The sequence below is a fragment of the Doryrhamphus excisus genome, linkage group LG3 (genome assembly GCF_037039965.1).
Source record: "Doryrhamphus excisus strain RoL-2023G ecotype Guam linkage group LG3, RoL_Dexc_Guam_v1.1, whole genome shotgun sequence".
Lineage (NCBI taxonomy): Eukaryota > Metazoa > Chordata > Actinopteri > Syngnathiformes > Syngnathidae > Doryrhamphus > Doryrhamphus excisus.
The window spans coordinates 11631709-11650017 of record NC_136359.1 but is presented as its reverse complement, the minus strand read 5'-3'; the positions used below and the strand labels follow the sequence as shown (position 1 = coordinate 11650017).

At 40.2% G+C, this 18309-nt stretch overlaps 1 protein-coding gene across 2 annotated transcripts; it reads right to left on the bottom strand.

The window, feature by feature from the left end:
• Window positions 1-602: 602 nt before the first annotated feature.
• itga2.2 (integrin, alpha 2 (CD49B, alpha 2 subunit of VLA-2 receptor), tandem duplicate 2) lies at window positions 603-16621 on the bottom strand. Of its 2 annotated transcripts, none has more exons than XM_058070284.2 (30): window positions 16383-16621; window positions 15006-15132; window positions 14599-14708; window positions 14318-14409; window positions 13819-13933; window positions 13589-13716; window positions 13352-13500; window positions 12858-13008; window positions 12368-12533; window positions 12158-12234; window positions 10676-10814; window positions 10443-10588; window positions 10229-10372; window positions 9819-10022; window positions 9447-9577; window positions 9217-9380; window positions 8944-9095; window positions 8443-8553; window positions 6997-7082; window positions 6163-6304; window positions 5988-6071; window positions 5844-5920; window positions 5664-5747; window positions 4057-4159; window positions 3872-3982; window positions 3505-3615; window positions 3317-3430; window positions 3157-3246; window positions 2963-3079; window positions 603-2269 (listed from the first exon to the last, which is right to left on the bottom strand). In XM_058070284.2, the coding sequence occupies exons 1-30, from the start codon at window positions 16426-16428 to the stop codon at window positions 2186-2188; spliced, it is 3555 nt and encodes a 1184-aa protein (XP_057926267.2). In that variant the 5' UTR covers window positions 16429-16621; the 3' UTR covers window positions 603-2185. The 2 variants fall into 2 exon arrangements, with proteins under 2 accessions (XP_057926267.2, XP_057926268.2); XM_058070285.2 differs by having other exon boundaries at window positions 15006-15129.
• Window positions 16622-18309: the final 1688 nt, after the last annotated feature.

The following is an 18309-nucleotide window of genomic DNA, read 5'->3' as shown; positions in this document are numbered from 1 at the left end:
TCTTGGTCTATATAGTGTTGTTTGCACGTTCTCCCTCTTAAATAATAAGAACATGTAATATTAAATGAGTCATATAAACTGTTGAGTCATACAAAGTTTGTAGAGAAAATGTTGAGGAAGGCCATCGGGTCATTTAGAGCTTCCTGCACTTTTGTACCCAGACAGATGTTGCCCTCTTGTGGTAAAACTCTGCCAATACAATCAGAATGGGGTATCTCGTCATCTGCTTCTTGTCTAAATCAGGGGTGTTCAAACTTATTCCACTAAATGCCACACTCAGCATTGAAGGTGGGTGTGCTGGTGGGGGTGGGGCACCTTTGTTGTCCTTCAGCTCTTGTTTATTCAATTGCAATACAATGCAATATCAGTCTATGCAGTAAAAAATACAGTTTTGTGTTATAAGTGGCAAAGGCTGTGCTTAAATATATGTTTGGAAAAGGCTGAAAGCAACAAATGGCCCCCGGGCTACACTCTGGACACCCCTGGGATATACATTTGTTATTAAAAGTGTAACACTGGTTGAAAAATTGCAAGTATTTACATTTTGCATTGTTGGCCCCAAATGAGGTTCTAAGGGGAGCTTCAAAATGCAAAACACACACTAAGACTGTCACGTCTTGGCTGCGGCATTGCGACACGACCCCAATATGCAGAGAGCAGGAGACCCAAGTGCATATCAAAAGTCTATTTTAATATATACAGATACATACAGCAGCAGGATACGAGCAAAGACGGTTGGAGTAGCGTGGGGAGCTACAACAAACAATGCAGCAACAAACTAGGGAGCACGCACCTGAACTAAATAGGAGGGGAACACAAATAGCAACAGATGCGAGTGAAAAGGGAAAAGCAAAGCAGGCAGACAAAACAGGAAACGCTACCAAAACAAGAGCATGAAACAGGAACCAAGGCATAGAAGTAGAAACCAACTAAACTGTCACACAGGCCAGCTTGCGGATCGTGACAAAGACAGTCATTTGAAGGTCTTGAGGGTTATGAAATAAAAGTCCCATAGCAAATCAATCGCTTCCATCAACCCTGTCTTCTGTATCTGTCTCTCTCACACCAACTACCCTCATGTCCTCCTTCACTACATCCATAAACCTCCTCTTTGGTCTTCCTCTATGCCTCTGACCTGGCAGCTCTAAACGCAGCATCCTTCTACCAATATAGTGACTATCTCTCCTCTGGACATGTCCCAACCATCTCAATCTGCCCTCTCGGACTTTATCTCCAAGGCCTCTAACATGTAATGTCCCTCTGATGTACTTGTTCCTGATCCTATCCATCCTGGTCACTCCCGATGAGAACCTCAGCATCCTCATCTGTGCTACCTCCAGTTTTGCTTCCTGTCGTTTCCTTAGTGGCACTGTCTCCAGACCAAACAACATCGCTGGTCTCACCACAGTTTTGGGTTCTTTGAGCTATGGTCTTAAACAGGTTCAGTTTAAAGGTTGTTTGCAATAAATTGCTTCCTCAAAAAGATGCTCTGTCACACTCCCATTTCTTCTTTTTGCATTTTAAAGCTCGACTTGGAACCTCTTTAATATCCAACAGTGCAAAATGTACATTTCTGCGATTTTTCAACTGGTCTTAAAAGTTTGCTCATGATATATGTATCATATATACATATATCATGAGCAAACTCATTTGGATTGTAATAACCAGCAACTTACTCAGCTTTTAAAGTGTTTGCAGCTCAAAATAAATGCTACCAAAATATCTATAGAAAAATATCACTGCCTTTAAATCTCACAGACATAATTCCCATCCCCCTTAATTTTAAATTACAGTATGTACAATACAAACATAAAGAAACAAAAACAACACACATTCCACATCTTTGCTCCCTTTTGCATTTGCACTGCTAATTCAATGTCCAAATGGCAAAAAGCCCTGAGTGTCATTCGTCATGTCAATAGTTCACTCACTGCTGTTAACTGAGCCTTAGAAAAGAAATAGCTACCTCATCATATGTTGTACAAAAGTATTGAAAAAGGAAGCCAAATATCTGTAATTATTCAAAGTCAGTAATTGTGCAAAAGGGCTAAAGGTCCAAATCCCAGTTATATTGGAAAACGAGCGCATCCGTGGGTAAGTACACCTATACCCGATAGAACCTGTGGAAAAAGTACCAGTGTGTGCACAACGCGCACATATTAGAGTGGAGTGTTGTCGTTAAAGCTCACAACACTCCGTCCTCGTGAGCGTGGCTCTGCTCATCGTCTTCTTTCTTCAGCTGCTGGTATTTCCTTTTGAAAAAGCCAAACTGGGGGAAACAAAATACACAGATTACATTCAACACATGAACCGAATATCCACTCAAATAGCACAACATTAGGTACACCTGAGATGTGAGTGGCCAATTCCCAAAAATTACTGATATAGTTAATAATAGTTAGCTCATAACTAACTGATTGACAAACCAACTAACAACATAATTAACTGACAAACTAACAGACCATCAGGCTAACTAAATTATCGACTACAAGACAAACCAACTAAGCAATCAAGTTAACTGACTCATTAACAGTGACTCATTAACAGTGACTCACTAAGTGACCGACTAAAAAGGGACTGCTAACTGAGTGACTAACTGATTTACAGAGTGACTGACTGACCAAGTGACTGACAAACAAACATCTGACTAACCAATTATGTAACCGACTGATTAACAATGACTCACTAACGAGTGCCTACCTGACTAACTCATTGAGTCACGACTAACTAACAAAACGATAATATAATAATAACAATAAATAACTAAATGACGACAAATTGGCTGACAAACCTACATGGCTCTGTGTGACAAATTGAGCTCTATTAGACTGGAAAAGGTTATAAAGCCATTTCTAAAGCTTTTGGACTCCAGCAAACCACAGTGAGAGTCACTATCCACAAATGGCAAATGTGTGTGAATAGTACAGTCGCATGAAATATACATGAGTAGACTGGAGCTGACCTTCCACAGTAGCGCGACAGCCAGGCCCAGTAGCACCAGTCCAGCAATGACACTGCCCACTATAACTCCTACTGGAACGTCACCCTTCTCTCCTGGTTTACTGACTGTAACCACCACCTGTTATGCAACCAGATTCAAAGACTCTTCCTCCTTGTCATTCGTTTATTTATGATGGTATAATTATGTGACTTTACCGGCAGCTCTTTGAGGCGGACAATGAGTAAATCAGGGTTGGAGGTCTCCACATCAACAGTGGAGATGAGCTCGGTGGTTTGGTAGACGGCCTGCAAACACATTGTCACATGAAAATGCATCGGTTGTTAAACACAATGGAAAGCTTATTGTAGTGAATACCTTATTAAACGTCCCACTCCAAATCCTTGTTTTGACTTTCACGTAGTAGTCGCTTGTGACCTCTGTGTCTTTAAGGAGACATTTGATTTGCTCACACTTTGCACTCTGGCAGTCCTGTCAGGAAACATAAATACTCAGTGATGGTGCTGCCAAGGTTTTGCTATTTTAACAAATGAAAAGAGACCAACCAGCTTCTGAATGCCTCTGAGACTCTCTTCAGTGAAAGATACTTGGTTGTTTTTGACCCCGATCTTCAGTGGGTCCACCAGGCTGCTGGAATCACAGCTGATAGAACCTCCCTGCACAAACAGGTAGTGTTTTATGAAATGCCACCTCTTAAAGTCATGGAAGAAATATATTTACAGGAAATGCTCTAATTATAGCGGGGGGGTAGGTGGGTTATTTACCTAAACCAACAACTGAGCGGAGCAGGGACCTGTGATTTATATAAAGATGAGGGGCACGGCTATAGAAGACCAAACTGTTAACTGAATAACGTTTCCGGTATTTATCCTCATGTTACAGTTGCTGGTGTTGGGCATGATGGCTACTCACAGCTTGCGTGTCCACACTGGTAAGATAGAGGAGTGGGTTTCCGCCCTTGGTGGTCATTGGCAGAGAGATGGTCAAATACAGTAGACTGACGGGAAAGTTGCCGGTAGAAATCTTTAAAATGAGTCATTAAATTTAAATCCAATTGTCAAAGCGGTGAAGAAATTTGCAATGTTAATTTACTGCACCTTCACAGTAAAGTTAAACTCAGGTCCAATGTCATCGAGTGTTTTCAGCATTGTTACCGGCGCAGTCGTTGAATTGGCCACGTAGAAGTTGATATTTGATTTCCTGGAGAGAAGAATAAAACATTCAATTAAAAAACACATTGATACGTTTTGGGTGGCACAGCAGTCTAGTGGTTAGCGCGCAGACCTCACAGGTAGGGGACCAGGGTTCAATTCCACCCTCGACCATCTCTGTGTGGAGTTTGCATGTTCTCCCTGTGCATGCGTTTTCTCCGGGTACTCCGGTTACCCCCCCACATTCCAAAAAACATGCTAGGTTAATTGGCGACTCCAAATTGTCCATAGGACAATATGACACATATGAATGTGAGTGTGAATGGTTGTTTGTCTATATGTGCCCTGTGATTGGCTGGCGACCAGTCCAGGGTGTACCCTGCCTCTCGCCCGAAGACAGCTGGGATAGGCTCCAGCACCCCCGCGACCCTCGAGAGGATAAGCGGTAGAAAATGAATGAATGAATGAATGAATTGATACGCTTTGTTTCACTAGAGAAACACTTAGAATCATTATTAGGTCAAAAGGTTTATGCAGGATCTGTAGGTCTTTTTTTATAGGTCTACCAATTTTTTAGTGTAATTAACACGTACGCATCATGGCAAAGCCACGGCTCTCGGCAGCCCAGTATAGCTCTGCGCAGTCACACAAACTCAACCACAACACAAACTTTTTTTCATTCTGACCTTAATACATCAACAGCAGTTGATACAATACAACCAACACCATATATGTATCTCCAACTCCAAACAAACATGACTCTAGTTCATTCGCCACTGCAACAACACTTCCTCGTTTTCACGCAACAGACCGTGAGATGCATTCACGGACATTCCGAACATCACAACAATGTATTCAGTAATCATGTATGTTTGGTCTAAATAAACAGAAATGCAAAAATATTAGTTTGTATTTGTTTCACTCACTTTGTAACTCTCAATGCAGAATTACAATTTGCTGCATTGAAGTATGCACGGAAATTCACTCAAAAAAATTTAACTTCAATGACAGGTGGTCTTTGAACGCAACTCCTGATTGCTCATAATAACACAATTCATGTCTGATTCAAATATTCTGCTATTAAATAAACCAGCGTTCGGTAAAAAGATTTTCAGACATGTGCGCCATCTCTTAACTTTAACTCATTTTCAGTTAATTTGTCGCCAAATATATATAATCCTGCCCTTTCATTTAGCTTTCAGTATAAAATACTGTAAAAATGGGCATATTTCAGACACGGTGATTAAGCATGATTAATTGATTTGAAAACTGTGATCAATCTGGTAAAAAAAATGCCACCATTTCACAGTGCTACTTTTGTATGATAGTGAAAGTACTTGTGGTTAGAGTTATTAATTATTATTTTTTATTATATATTATATTATTATTTTATTATTATTATTATTTTAGAGATATTTAATAGCAGTACTTTTAGAATGAAACATATTTTTGTTGTTGAAATCAGACAATATGTAAGAGGGATGTAAGGGGTATAATTTTTGGAATTTCCCCCCCATGTAGAAATACCAAAAAACAATAACAATAACCCTCACCTGGATAAAACAATCCCGACATCATATTTGAGAGGAATGGACACGTCCACTTGGTTGTCAGTGGTTACCTGCTCTTGGCTGTCACTGAAAAGATGGAAAGAAGACAGCATAGCATGTCTTTACTGACCAATCCCAATTGAACATTATTATCTTACCAATCATTGCCGATAATGTATTTACCTTTTAGCCTCAAACTTGACCTTAGCTCGATTTAACGGATAATTGAGGTTATATTCGAAATTGAGCTGAAATTTCATCTGTGGAAAAAAAAACATCATTTGCTTAAGCAAAAAGGCACAAAAAAAGCAGTTTTCCAGCAGTCACCTCTTGGTCCTTTTTCAAGGCTGGGTATCCTATTTGGCAAGCAACAGTTTGCTCTTGAGTCGATGTGCATTTCACTCCATCAGTCTGTAACGGTTACAGATAGTGATATAAAAGGAGCATGTTATTTGTATTTGTAAATGAACAAGAATGTAAAAAAAAAAAAGAGCTTACTTACAGGCGGAAATACAGAGGAGTAGAAGAGGTTGCCAGAATATGTGGCCAACACCCGAGTGTTATAAGCATTTTCTTTTTTGTTCTTCACCGTCACCTCAAACGACAGCTCGCGCGTATTGGTGCTGACCAGAAAAGGAGCTGAGCTACAAATGAAATGAAATGAAAATGGCATAAAATGGGTTCATGTACAGGCGCATTTTGGGAATTCTTGTCCTAAATTGAGGCATCTTGGGGTCCAATTGTGTACATTCTAGTTGATGTGTAGGTCAGTTTTAAGTGACATTTAATTAGGGATTTTATTTTATAAATTCCACAATTGCTTCCTTTGTAAGGTGTAGAAAACAGGAAATATGTATATTTGCATACACTCTGTACCTTCTGGTCCTGATTGTAGCCCCATTGACTCCCATTATAACAACATATTTTTAATATACAGCAATCCTGACATATTGTATTAGAATGCCTATCCTATGACTAAATCTACAAATCTACCTTCAAAGCTTTTAGGTGCAGTTTACTATTACATCCCTGATGAAAACTGAATTTTGGGTGTATGTTTAGACTTTAAGCACTGTTAGACACCCATGAAATGTAAATATGTAGTAAATAAAAGTAAATAAAACTTAAACGACTGCACGGGAAAGTGAGACCTTCTCGTCTGACTAGCCATAACCATAAATATGCACACAATATAAATATATAAAATACTTACAGTAAGTAACTCTCACAGTTACATGAAATATTGTTAGAAATGAAACAAGTGGTCAGGGTTTTACAACCTGTGAAAGATGAAACAACCCAAAGTGATGTAATTGTCTAAATGTGTAATTCTGACCTGGAGCCTTTTGTGTTGGTATTCACACTCAGCACCAGATCACTGACGCATATTTCATCAGAGCCACAGTCTTTAGTGAAAGGGATCTGAAACACACCAAAACAGGTCATATTTTTCTCCATATTTTCATACTTTCCCCTGTAAAGTCTATCTACACTATCTACTGTATGTATGAATAGCATACAGTATGTTACAAAAGTGAGTACACTCGTCACAGTTCTGCAAATATTATATTTTTATGGGACAACCCTAAAGAAACTAAACTTTGATACAAGTAACGTAAAGGTGACGGAATTAAAACCCTAAACGCTACTGAGCATCTACGGAGCAAAGCAAACAGAAGGTGGAGGGGTGCAAGGTGTCACCAGCTTTATGATGACATCATAGAAGCAAACTGTGTTCTAGTGCCGAGGTTCCCAAAGTGGGGTATGTGAATAAAAATTTTAAAATGGCTTGATTCAGTGACATTTACGTAATGCGCTCGAACGCCACACGTGAAGAACCACAGAAGGTAGCTTTTTGTGTGTCTTCTTCGGCAGTCCTTGAACACACCATGTGTGCCACAAATAGAGACTTATGTGTATGATTTTCTTCTTTTGTTCACAAATGTTAATCCTGTACATCAATGCACAGAAGTGAAGTTTAATAACATGAATAACGTGATAATTATTTATAATTATTACATTTATGGGGCTGCACGGCGGTTGAGTGGTTAGCGCACAGGCCTTACAGCTAGGAGACACAAGTTCAATTCCAACCTAGGCCATCTCTGTGTGGAGTTTCCATGTTCTCCCCCCGTGCATGCGTGGGTTTTCTCCGGGGACTCACATTCCAAAACATGCTAGGTTAATTGTCGACTCCAAATTGTCCATAGGTATGAATGTGAGTGTGAATGGTTGTTTGTCTATATGTGCCCTGTGATTGGCTGGCGACCAGTCCAGGGTGTACCCCGCCTCTCGCCCGAAGACAGCTGGGATAGGCTCCAGCACGCCCGCGACCCTCGTGAGGATAAGCGGTAGAAAATGAATGAATATTACATTTATGTGTAAAATGAGTTGATTGAGCTGATTATTTCCATGTTGTTGCAGACCAAAGCATAATACGTATAAATAAATTCACCAAACAGAAGACAAACCAGGCAGGAGATATCTTACCCCCCTAAAACCCTCCCTCTCTGTTCCAAACTATTATTATATGTGTGCAGTTAAAAATATGTTGCCCTCCCATGAAAAGCTATAATAAAATATTGGCAGAAATGTGAGTGGGGTACTCACTACTGCACCATACGGTAATGTCGTGTAAAGATCACTGCATGTGCTTGTGGTTGAAGCTGAACAATTGCGTGACTCATTCCGGCACACCGTAAGACTATGTCATTTTACATGTGCCTGCAAAATAACTATTAACTCAAATGAAGCCTTGCAGCAAAAATAGAAGTCAACTTACAAAGAACTCCCAGGCGGTGGAGGAGTCGATGTCGAGGACAGGGTTAGCGTCTGGATTCTGCTGCTCGATGTCCACCTTCAAACTGAGAGAATTGACAAAATCTGGGGTCTCCTGATGGGAAATAAATCATATCATGGGGTTTATTTTCTAACCCAGCAAATAAATAAATCATGTAGATGAATATGGTGGCAGTTATTCAGTCAAACTTGATCATTCCCCATAAAAGGGGACATTTTTTAGTCATTATACAACCTTTCTTAACTGTAAAGGCAATGCTATAGAACTTTTTATTAATCTTAACTGCTATACAGGTGTAAACTGTACAACTGCCATGTTGTACTGAGCAGCCAGGACAAATACATAACTTTCTTATATCACAAGATGTTCAATTTTGAACACACATTTGAATTGATTGTGTGATGCACTCAATTGTAACCTGATGCATGTTCAAATGAAATTAAACCATTTTTCATCCTTCCATCGCCGTCACCCCTCAATTACCTGTACATAGACCTGGTAGTCTTGACACAGCGGTGTAGATGATATCGTTGCTTTCCCCGAAATGAAACGCTCATTATTTTTCATGAAGAGTCCTCTTGAAGTCACACGAGATGCCTGCAAATCAGCGTCCAGAGTCAAGGTGTAGGAAATATCTAAAAAGGAAGAGAAAATAGAACAGATACCCAAGATTCTGTCATTACACTTTTAACACTGAACACATCAACACCTCAGTCTGAGCATGAAGAGGATGAATGGGAAGCTGACGGGATTTACCAATGGGTCCAATGGGTTTCTTGGGCCTGAATATTGCGTTGAAACAGAGGTTGGTGTTGAAACACGACATCTTGCGTCCACTAACGTCACAAGTTTTGCTGAAAATGTTGATTTTCTCAGGTTTAAAAGTAGCACCAGCTGAGACTGAGGCAACACCTCGGGACCTGCAAGACAATTAAAAACAGTAAGCTGGATACAAAGTGAGTGAGTCAAACAAGTAATGAACTCACCAGAGCTGCACCACTTTACCATATGCACCCACTGAGATGTCAGGAAGTGTGTCGTCATTCAGGTCTTTGGAGCTATCTAGGGATCTCCCAAAAAGTTTCACTTGAGGATCCATACTGGAGCCGGATATTCTCTGGAAATGGATGAAGCAACCAATAAAAATAGCAGAAAGGATTATAATGCTTTCAATTTTTAAACCTGTAGGTAGAGTCGTAGAACAGAATATGAGACCACCCTTGAGTGATTTTGGTTATTATCAAGAAAACCATGAAGTTGCTAAATGTATGTTTAGTTGTACCATGGGTCAATAAATTGAAGAAACAAGGGTGGTCTCATATTAGAATGTTGTCTTCTCTAGGACTCTAAATGTCTACCTGAGAAAACTGTCTGTTTAACGTCTTCTTCCTGCCATTGTAGATGTAGATGACGCCTCTTCCTTTATCCTCTAGGGGCGCTCCAACAACAACATCACTGTAACCATCAAGGTCCAGGTCGGGAATTGCGGACACGGCCATCCCAAAACGTGCATTCTCAATTGGAGACGAGCCTTTAAGGAACCCTTGCTCATTCAGGATACCCTTCAGATCATAACACAGGAATAGACTTAAAGTTTAGTCAAATATACCTGATAAGGACAAAAATCATTTACAACCAAGTATGTAAGTATAATGTACTGTATGTGTTCTAATTTTTATATCCTGTATAGAAGGTAGCCACATATGGCAATGCATATGTAGGGTTAAGAATTCATTGGTTCTCAGTTATAAAGTTTATACAAGTTTACCTTGGTAACGGAGAAGAGGTAAACACGACCTTGCTCTCTCTTCAGCTCGCTCATAAACATGGGTGCCCCAACCAGAAGGAGGTCCGTCACTCCATCGTTGTCCACGTCTACAGAGCACAGGACGCTGCCAAAGTAAGACCCAATCTAGAAGAGCAAGGAGTCAACGCGTCACGCTGAGTTGACATGTATGAAATATTTTTATTTACGGAAATACCTGCTTTCCTCTCTCTGAATCGATAATAGTGAATTGCTCCTGCGCATTGAAGCTGTAGACGATGACTTGTCCGGAGTGATTTGAGCGTGGTGCACCAGCTACAAAATATTCAGTAGTGCCACCACTCAGTGTGCTGACAGAGTAACCTGCAAAGAGGAAAAGTCAAGGTTCATGCATTGTACTATACTACTGTATACTGTATTTCAACATGATAACAATGCAATAGGAAATACCCAGTAGTGAACTGCTGTTTCTGTCTTGAAGTGTTGCCTCAAAGGCTGTGACAGGTAGAACATTCATTTTAGAGCCTGTTTGGTGGACAACAGTCCCAGTCCAACCATATGCTCCCACTGCTCCCAGCAGCATCATATCCTGAAAGAATAAATTGAAGCAGAAGCAGTCTGTGAAAATTGCTTATCTGTATAAATATCAGTGAGACAAATAATCATTTACAAAGAAATCTGTTTATAATGTGGAATCAATAGCTTGTTAATTGTGCCTCGAAGCAAAAGAGGCAAAATGTATGGCAATACAACCAGTATAGGCGTTGTTGAACTACTTGGCATTTCATGTTTTGGCAAAACAATGGTTATAAAAATATTAGGGTTTTCAAAAATAACACATTAACAGCCATCGCTAATTTATTTAATTCCAATTTTCATTCCAACTTACGCATTCTCATTACAGGAACGCAAGATGCACTCAGGGACACTCCGAACTACACAAAAAATGGTTGTTTTACAGGAACATCAAATATAACGCCACAACTTTTTTACAATTTTCATATTTGTAACTGAACTGTGTGTGCATGCATTAAAATTTCCCTTCAATGCATAAGCTCCTTCACGCAACACGGAGAAATGGCTTTTCACTTCCTGTTTTTTTGTGCAGCATATACTGTATTTCAATGGGAGAGATGCAGGCCGAGTTCTTATAAAATGCACTTCTGCCACCTAGTGGTCGAAAACTGCATCAAAACATGACCTCTTTTATTGCAGAGTTGCATCATCACCTTTTTGTGCCACTCGCACAAAAAAATACATCTTTGGTAGCGAATTAGTTAATAATGATTTAATTAATTTAACTCCAGAAGCAGCTGATATAATATATGTTTATTAATGCACTCAATTCGAGCTGCAACTAACAATTGTTTTCTTAGTTTATTAGTCAGAATCTTGTTTAGATTCATGGAATCATTGGTTAGACCATAAACAGACCAAATTAATACAAACCAAGCACAGTTAGTTAGTGGTCTGGTAAGCTACATATCAGAAAAGAGGCAAAAATATAGATTCCCAAAGTCAAAGTTGATGTGTGTGAGTATCTCGTTTTGACTAAAACACAAAGATAATCGGTCTGTTTTAATTAATATTCACAAAAAACAGGGGATATTTAAATTTTTAATCACTAATACTGACTCAAACACTAAAATTGTTGTTGATTAATTGGATAATTGAACCAATTTTATTAATTTGTTGCAGCTCTACACTGAATTGTTGCTCTGTATTAAATATTTTAAAGCGTATGTTAAATATGTGAAAGCTTGAAAAACGTAAAAGAAATGTTCCCACTGACACATGGCTAATGCCAGAATGTACATATAGGTATTTCAATGTATGCTTACCCAACCAATTGTTATAACCATAAATCACTTAGTTTTGGGTTCTACAACATGCCATGATAGCTAATAAAAGTCATGATATTAATCTCCTTACCCTTTTGCTGGAGTAGTGAGCACTGAAGCCCACCTGGGACATCTCCATCTTGAAGTTATCACCCCCCTTTCCAGTGCCTAGGGAATACCGTAATGACAGAGTGAAGAGATGAATGGCAGGCGTGTAGAGACCTGCCTGGGTGACTTAGCGTTGTATGTACTCACGTTTATGTGGATTAAATTACACAACAACACAGGAAATAATGTGTACCTTCTATGTTGAAGATACGGTTGCCCAACGTTCCAGCAATAGTGGAGAGGGCCGCTTCTTCAGATACGTTGAAGAAGTAATTTTCTGTGGGCACACTGGCAATGGATTTGATTTCTTTAATGAGGTTTTCTGTGTCAATGTTGTTTCTGGTGTAGTAACCCAGGACCTGGGAGGAATGGAATGTTAAGTAAACGTCAGATAGCTAATCACTGTTATTATTATTATTATTATTATTATTATTATTATTATTATGAACAGGTAAAAACTGTTTCCACCAGCAGTATACTGTAGTTCTGTACAGGACTTTCAGTGTTCCTATTGTCTCCAGTTGTAAAGAGCACCAGAATAACACTTTTCACCATACCAACAGTGTAGGTAGGGCTGTACATAGGGTTTGTTTTTCCATGAGAAAGCAAAATAAATGGTGCACCACTGGTCGAAACATGGCTTTAGACGTCTGTGCTGAAACAATACAATTCATTACACTTACAGCAATACCAAAACGGGTGATTCCTTGCTTTTCACATTCAGCGATGATCGTATCCCTGAAAGCCTTGTCATGTGACTCACCGTCAGTGACAACCACCATCACCTTAGAGGCACCCGGTCGGGCCCCGTAAGTCGGGTTGAAACCCCACTGACTTAAGGAATAGACACAAAAGACACATAAGCAATCTAAGTCCTGGTTACAATTACCGTATTGACCCGAATATACAGTAAAATTAGATTTTGGGGTCGAGAAATGTCAAAGCAGTCAGGGTTTTTCTTACTGTCACTCACACACTCCAGTGACCCAAAGAGATGCAATGGTGATGCAGAGACCCGCTGGAAAAAAGTGCCTCCAAGGTTGTTAGCAAGATAGTAGTTCAGATCCCTTTCATTACGATCTAACTTTTTCAAGAAAGAGTCGTCTTATATTCGGGTCAACACGGGATATAATAAGTAACGTATGTGCACATATAAAGGTCATACTGCAATACCAACCTGGCATATTGAATGGCATGAAACGTATTGGTGGAGGAACCTTGCATTTGTGTGACTTTGGACGCCGCATTCAGGACCTCCTCTTTGGTTTTGTACTGGTTCAGCGTGAATTCAAACTTGGATTCAACGGCATACTGAATGACACTGACCTGGCCACGTGAGAAACACATGATGAGGCACAAAAGGCAAAATGGCACCAGTGAAGCAAATAATGTGAATTTTAAAACGGAGCATCACCTGGGTGTTTTGGGGACCGATTTCGAGCGTTGGTATGAGTTTCTGAAGGAAATCCCTCATTGGAGCCCAAGGGTAGATGCTGTTGGAGCCGTCCAATACAATCACAATGTCCATCGGTCCTCCGCATGCTGCAGAGGTAGCAAATGATAAGCAATGTAAGGAACAATCATGCATCTAACTGTAATCATCAATCATTTTCAAAAATGCAATTAGCAGACATGATGACTTACTCTGGACAGCAGGAGCAAAGGCAGGTTGAGGTTGAAGAAGGGGGCTCAGTCTTGCACACAGTCCAGGATAGTAGTTCTGATCGCCGCACTGCTGTGCCCATAGAGGACCGCACATCTGGACCACAAAGACACATGACAATTTTAATCAGTTTTATCAAGAAAACCGGATCTTACATTTGCAAAAACTAATTAAAAACTTTCTCTATGGCTGAAATGTGAAACAGGACCTCACAGAGGCAGTAGAATTGACTGCTCACATTCGCTGATGCCGTTACTTAGCTGCTATAATCATGTTAACATAGTGACTATAATAGTGGAATTCAAATAGCTCAATACACTTATATAAAAAACGGCCATCTATTTGTTTATTTTGAAAGTGAATGCCCAAGGGTGTATCCTGGGATAGACTCCAGCATAACCCTTTGACCCTAATGAAGACAAGCATCATAGAAAATGAATGAATATAGATAGTTAGATAAGTCGGTAGGTAGATAGGTACCATCAAACCGTTGACAGCAGGCATGCGTGACAGGGTCATACCCAGAGACATGTTGATGTTGATATTTCTCACATCTGGAATATTGACTGAATCTGTGGGAATATTAGCAATTCAAAGACAATCAACTCACTATTAGATTGAAGCTCATTTCATTTGAATAAATTTCAAGCAAGAGTTAAACCAGCCAAATCTAGTATGGGTTGTAAGATAAGGGACACGATAAGCACAGTGAGTATGCAGTGAGGTCGAGGTTAAAAACTAACAAGGAAGCCACACTTCACCTTGAAGGTTGAGCTTGTCACAGTTGGTTCTGGACCCTGACACAGGACATTTGTACAAATCCCCTTTCCTGTTTTGAGGGAAACCACTCCAAGGAGCACCAACCAGGAGCCTACAGACAACATTATTATAATACTTATTCATGCATATTGCAGTACTTTGGTTTACGGGAGCAAAAAGAAAATCACATCGCTGTACTAAACAGTGTTTACGTCAGCTGTCTCAGACGCTTAACACTCAAGTTAAAGCAAACAGGACACTCCTCCAGACGATGAATCAGTGTGTGCAGACTGATCCCACACTAACTGGACTGCTGCTAATCTAAATCCTCCACATTCCCAACAACAGTTGTGTAACACAAGGAAGTCGGGACATTTCATTCAAAGAAAAATCTGTGAATGATTTTCACCATTTGCCCTCGTGGTTGGTAGCCTGTTGGACTGTGTAGCCAAACTCCTCCACCGGTGAGCCGCTGAAAATCTTAGCACCTGAAGTGCCCACGTTGAAGGAGTCGGAGAGGTTGATTCTGTCAGCTGCTGGAAGGACAGACATTGCAATGAAAAGGGACATCATCAATCATAGTTTGGCATTATCTTAATATTAACAGTCTTCGAGACACGTTTGTGAGCTGGTTTCTCTCCAGGTCACAATTGGAATAGAATTACAGTAAATCCTGCACAATAAAACTCATTGTGTTTACTGTTGGGCGGCACAGCGGACGAGTGGTTAGCGCGCAGACCTCACACATAGGAGACCAGGGTTCAATTCCACCCTCGGCCATCTCTGTGTGGGTTTTCTCCGGGTACTCCGGTTTCCTCCCACATTCCAAAAACATCCTAGGTTAATTGGTGACTCTAAATTGTCCATAGGTATGAATGTGAGTGTGAATGGTTGTTTGTCTATATATGCCCTGTGATTGGCTGGCGACCAGTCCAGGGTGTACCCCGCCTCTCGCCCAAAGACAGCTGGGATAGGGTCCAGCACCCCCGCGACCCTCGTGAGGAAAAGCGGTAGAAAATGAATGAATGAATGAATGTTTACTGTTGTGGTTGCTGTTTACAGTGCAGCACATTTCTAATATTATGGTTATATTCTAATGGTGTCAATCAAAACAGAGCATTATCTTCTAGTGTCTGCTCATACACAAGGATTATGCATCACATGCAAGGGTTTTTGTTGTCAGTTAGTGGTGCTAAGCACAAGTGCATGTGATGCCAGTCTGACTAAAGTAAACTCAAATAAAAGTGGGTTCTTTGGAGGCTGAATCATGAATGCTTCAACCAGCACATCACTTTGACTCATGGTGGCAAGGCAACACTTAACAAAAACAACAAAAAAAGCCTGACAACAAATTATCAGGGGGTCAATATGTTCACATACAGGCAAAACTGTAGAAATCTTCCCTTAGGATATGAAATCTGACTGAGTCCTATGAGAGCCACACAAGTCCAAACAGGCACACAGAAGCTCGGTACTTGGAATGTGAGTGTTCACTTGCACAACCACGCCCGCTCAGATCAACATGCCTACTTCAATATCACTTTTATGTGGATTTATTATGTTATACGGAGGAGGTTTTGCTACCGTTACCATTTACTTCACTTCTACGCAGTTGTAGTTAGGTTGGAATTTTATTTGCGTTAATTGCCAATTAATCGCGATGCCACACTTGCTGCGGCAGCTAGCCCTTTAATAAAAAGATCATATTCTATCAGTTATCCTTAAAAGTACAACATATGGGAATTCCCTCCGCACAGAAGCAAACTGAAAAGCGTTGCATACTTACTAATGACAATCAGCGCAAAGAAGATGTTCCCCCGGAGGTATTCCATGGTCACTTTTATTCCATTTCACTGAGGTGGTTTAAATGAAGCCGCAATGGCAAAGCGGTGTTTTTTTTTTAACCAGTCCGTGGTGGTGACGCACCGGACGCTCTTTTTCTATGTAAGGACGTGCGTTTCTTCCTCTTGTATGTGTGGTAACGTTGACTCAGGTATGTGTGTGCGTGATGTCTGTGTGGAGGTAGGGAAAAGGAAGTTAGGAAAGAAGCTAGTCATGTTAGAGCCACTGCATGATCGCATCATTGCCGACAATCATACAATTATTACTCCAACCATAAAACATGAAAAACTATTTTTTTTTACCAAAAAACTAAATTGCAAACTTGTACTATTTTATATATTTATTACTAAGAGCACTTCTACACCACCACATGCAATGCATCAATCACCATTTTTATTACAGTATTTAATACTACAGAAAGATATAACTTAGAATAGTCAGTGTACAGCTTGTATCGTGGCAGAGATTTACAATCTGTAAAGTGGCTGTGAGCAATCACTAAAATTACTCCTATATTTCCATGCACCTAAATTAGAAAAATTAAAGCTATAATTTGGTTTAACCCTCGGCCATCTCTGTGTGGAGTTTGCATGTTCTCCCTGTGCATGCGTGTTTTTTTTGCGGGTACTCCGGTTTCCTCCCACATTCCAAAAACATGCTAGGTTAATTGGCGACTCCAAATTGTCCTTAGGTATGAATGTGAGTGTGAATGGTTGTTTGTCTATACGTGCCCTGTGATTGGTGGCGACCAGTCCAGGGTGTACAACCCCTCTTGCCCGAAGACAGCTGGGATAGGCTCCAGCACTCCTGCGACCCTCGTGAGGAAAAAGCGGTAGAAAATGAATGAATGAATAATTTGGTTTATCCAGTTTTGACACCATCTCCATTGCGATGATTGGCCCTGCACTGTGTGCCTCACAAAACACTAGATGGGGCTTATTCTCCTTTCAGGACCAGTTACGTGACATAATAATACTGATAATAATAGATTAAAATTTTATATAACGCTTTTCAAGGTACCCAAAGCGCTTCACAATGACATAAAGCCATTATTCATTCACTCCTCAGTCATACACTGGTGGTGATAACTATATCTGTAGTCACAGCTACAGACACAACTGCTGCCTTCTATTCAATTTGCACACAAGCAATACAGGCCACTGAAGTGCGATGGCTACTTTTTTGCATCACAAAGTATGATCGTTCAGCTTCCTTCATTCATACAGAATGTACTGTACGTTATGTATTTCACAGTAAACACAGTTATTTTTCTCAACATTGATGAGCAACCCTGCAACAACTTAGTACAGTGACTAAAGTTACATCCACCAAACATAGACACATATTAGCGTGAACAGCTATGCAAGCAGCAAGCATGAACCGCTACTAGCAATGTGCATACAATGAACAGTGAGTCATTTCTACACAATCATGACCCACTTGGCCACAATTATTGTTGGATTACATCCTACAGTGGAGACCGGGGTGTCTGCAGAGTGCCAGCTTTGCTCCAGTAGCACACACATGCAAGAAAGAACTATTTTTCGCTTTTCGCTTAATATATTGACACAATTTGGACGTTGTGTTGCCAGTTATTCAGATAATAATGCGGTGTTTACTCAATTTCAATGGATTGTAAATTGATACTGCTATATAAGCTGTACATTGCTGAAACACTAAGGGGATAGAAATGTGGCAGCAGTCAACTTACTCAGTGGCCATTTCAACATTGCATAATCACATCCTCCAACGTCAGATTCTGCACATTGAAGGCAATTGTTCGAGCAAAGACTTTTTGGAAGAATATGGAAGTGGCCGGATGAAGCAAACTCGTATGACATCATCACGTATTAGACACCATGTACAATTCT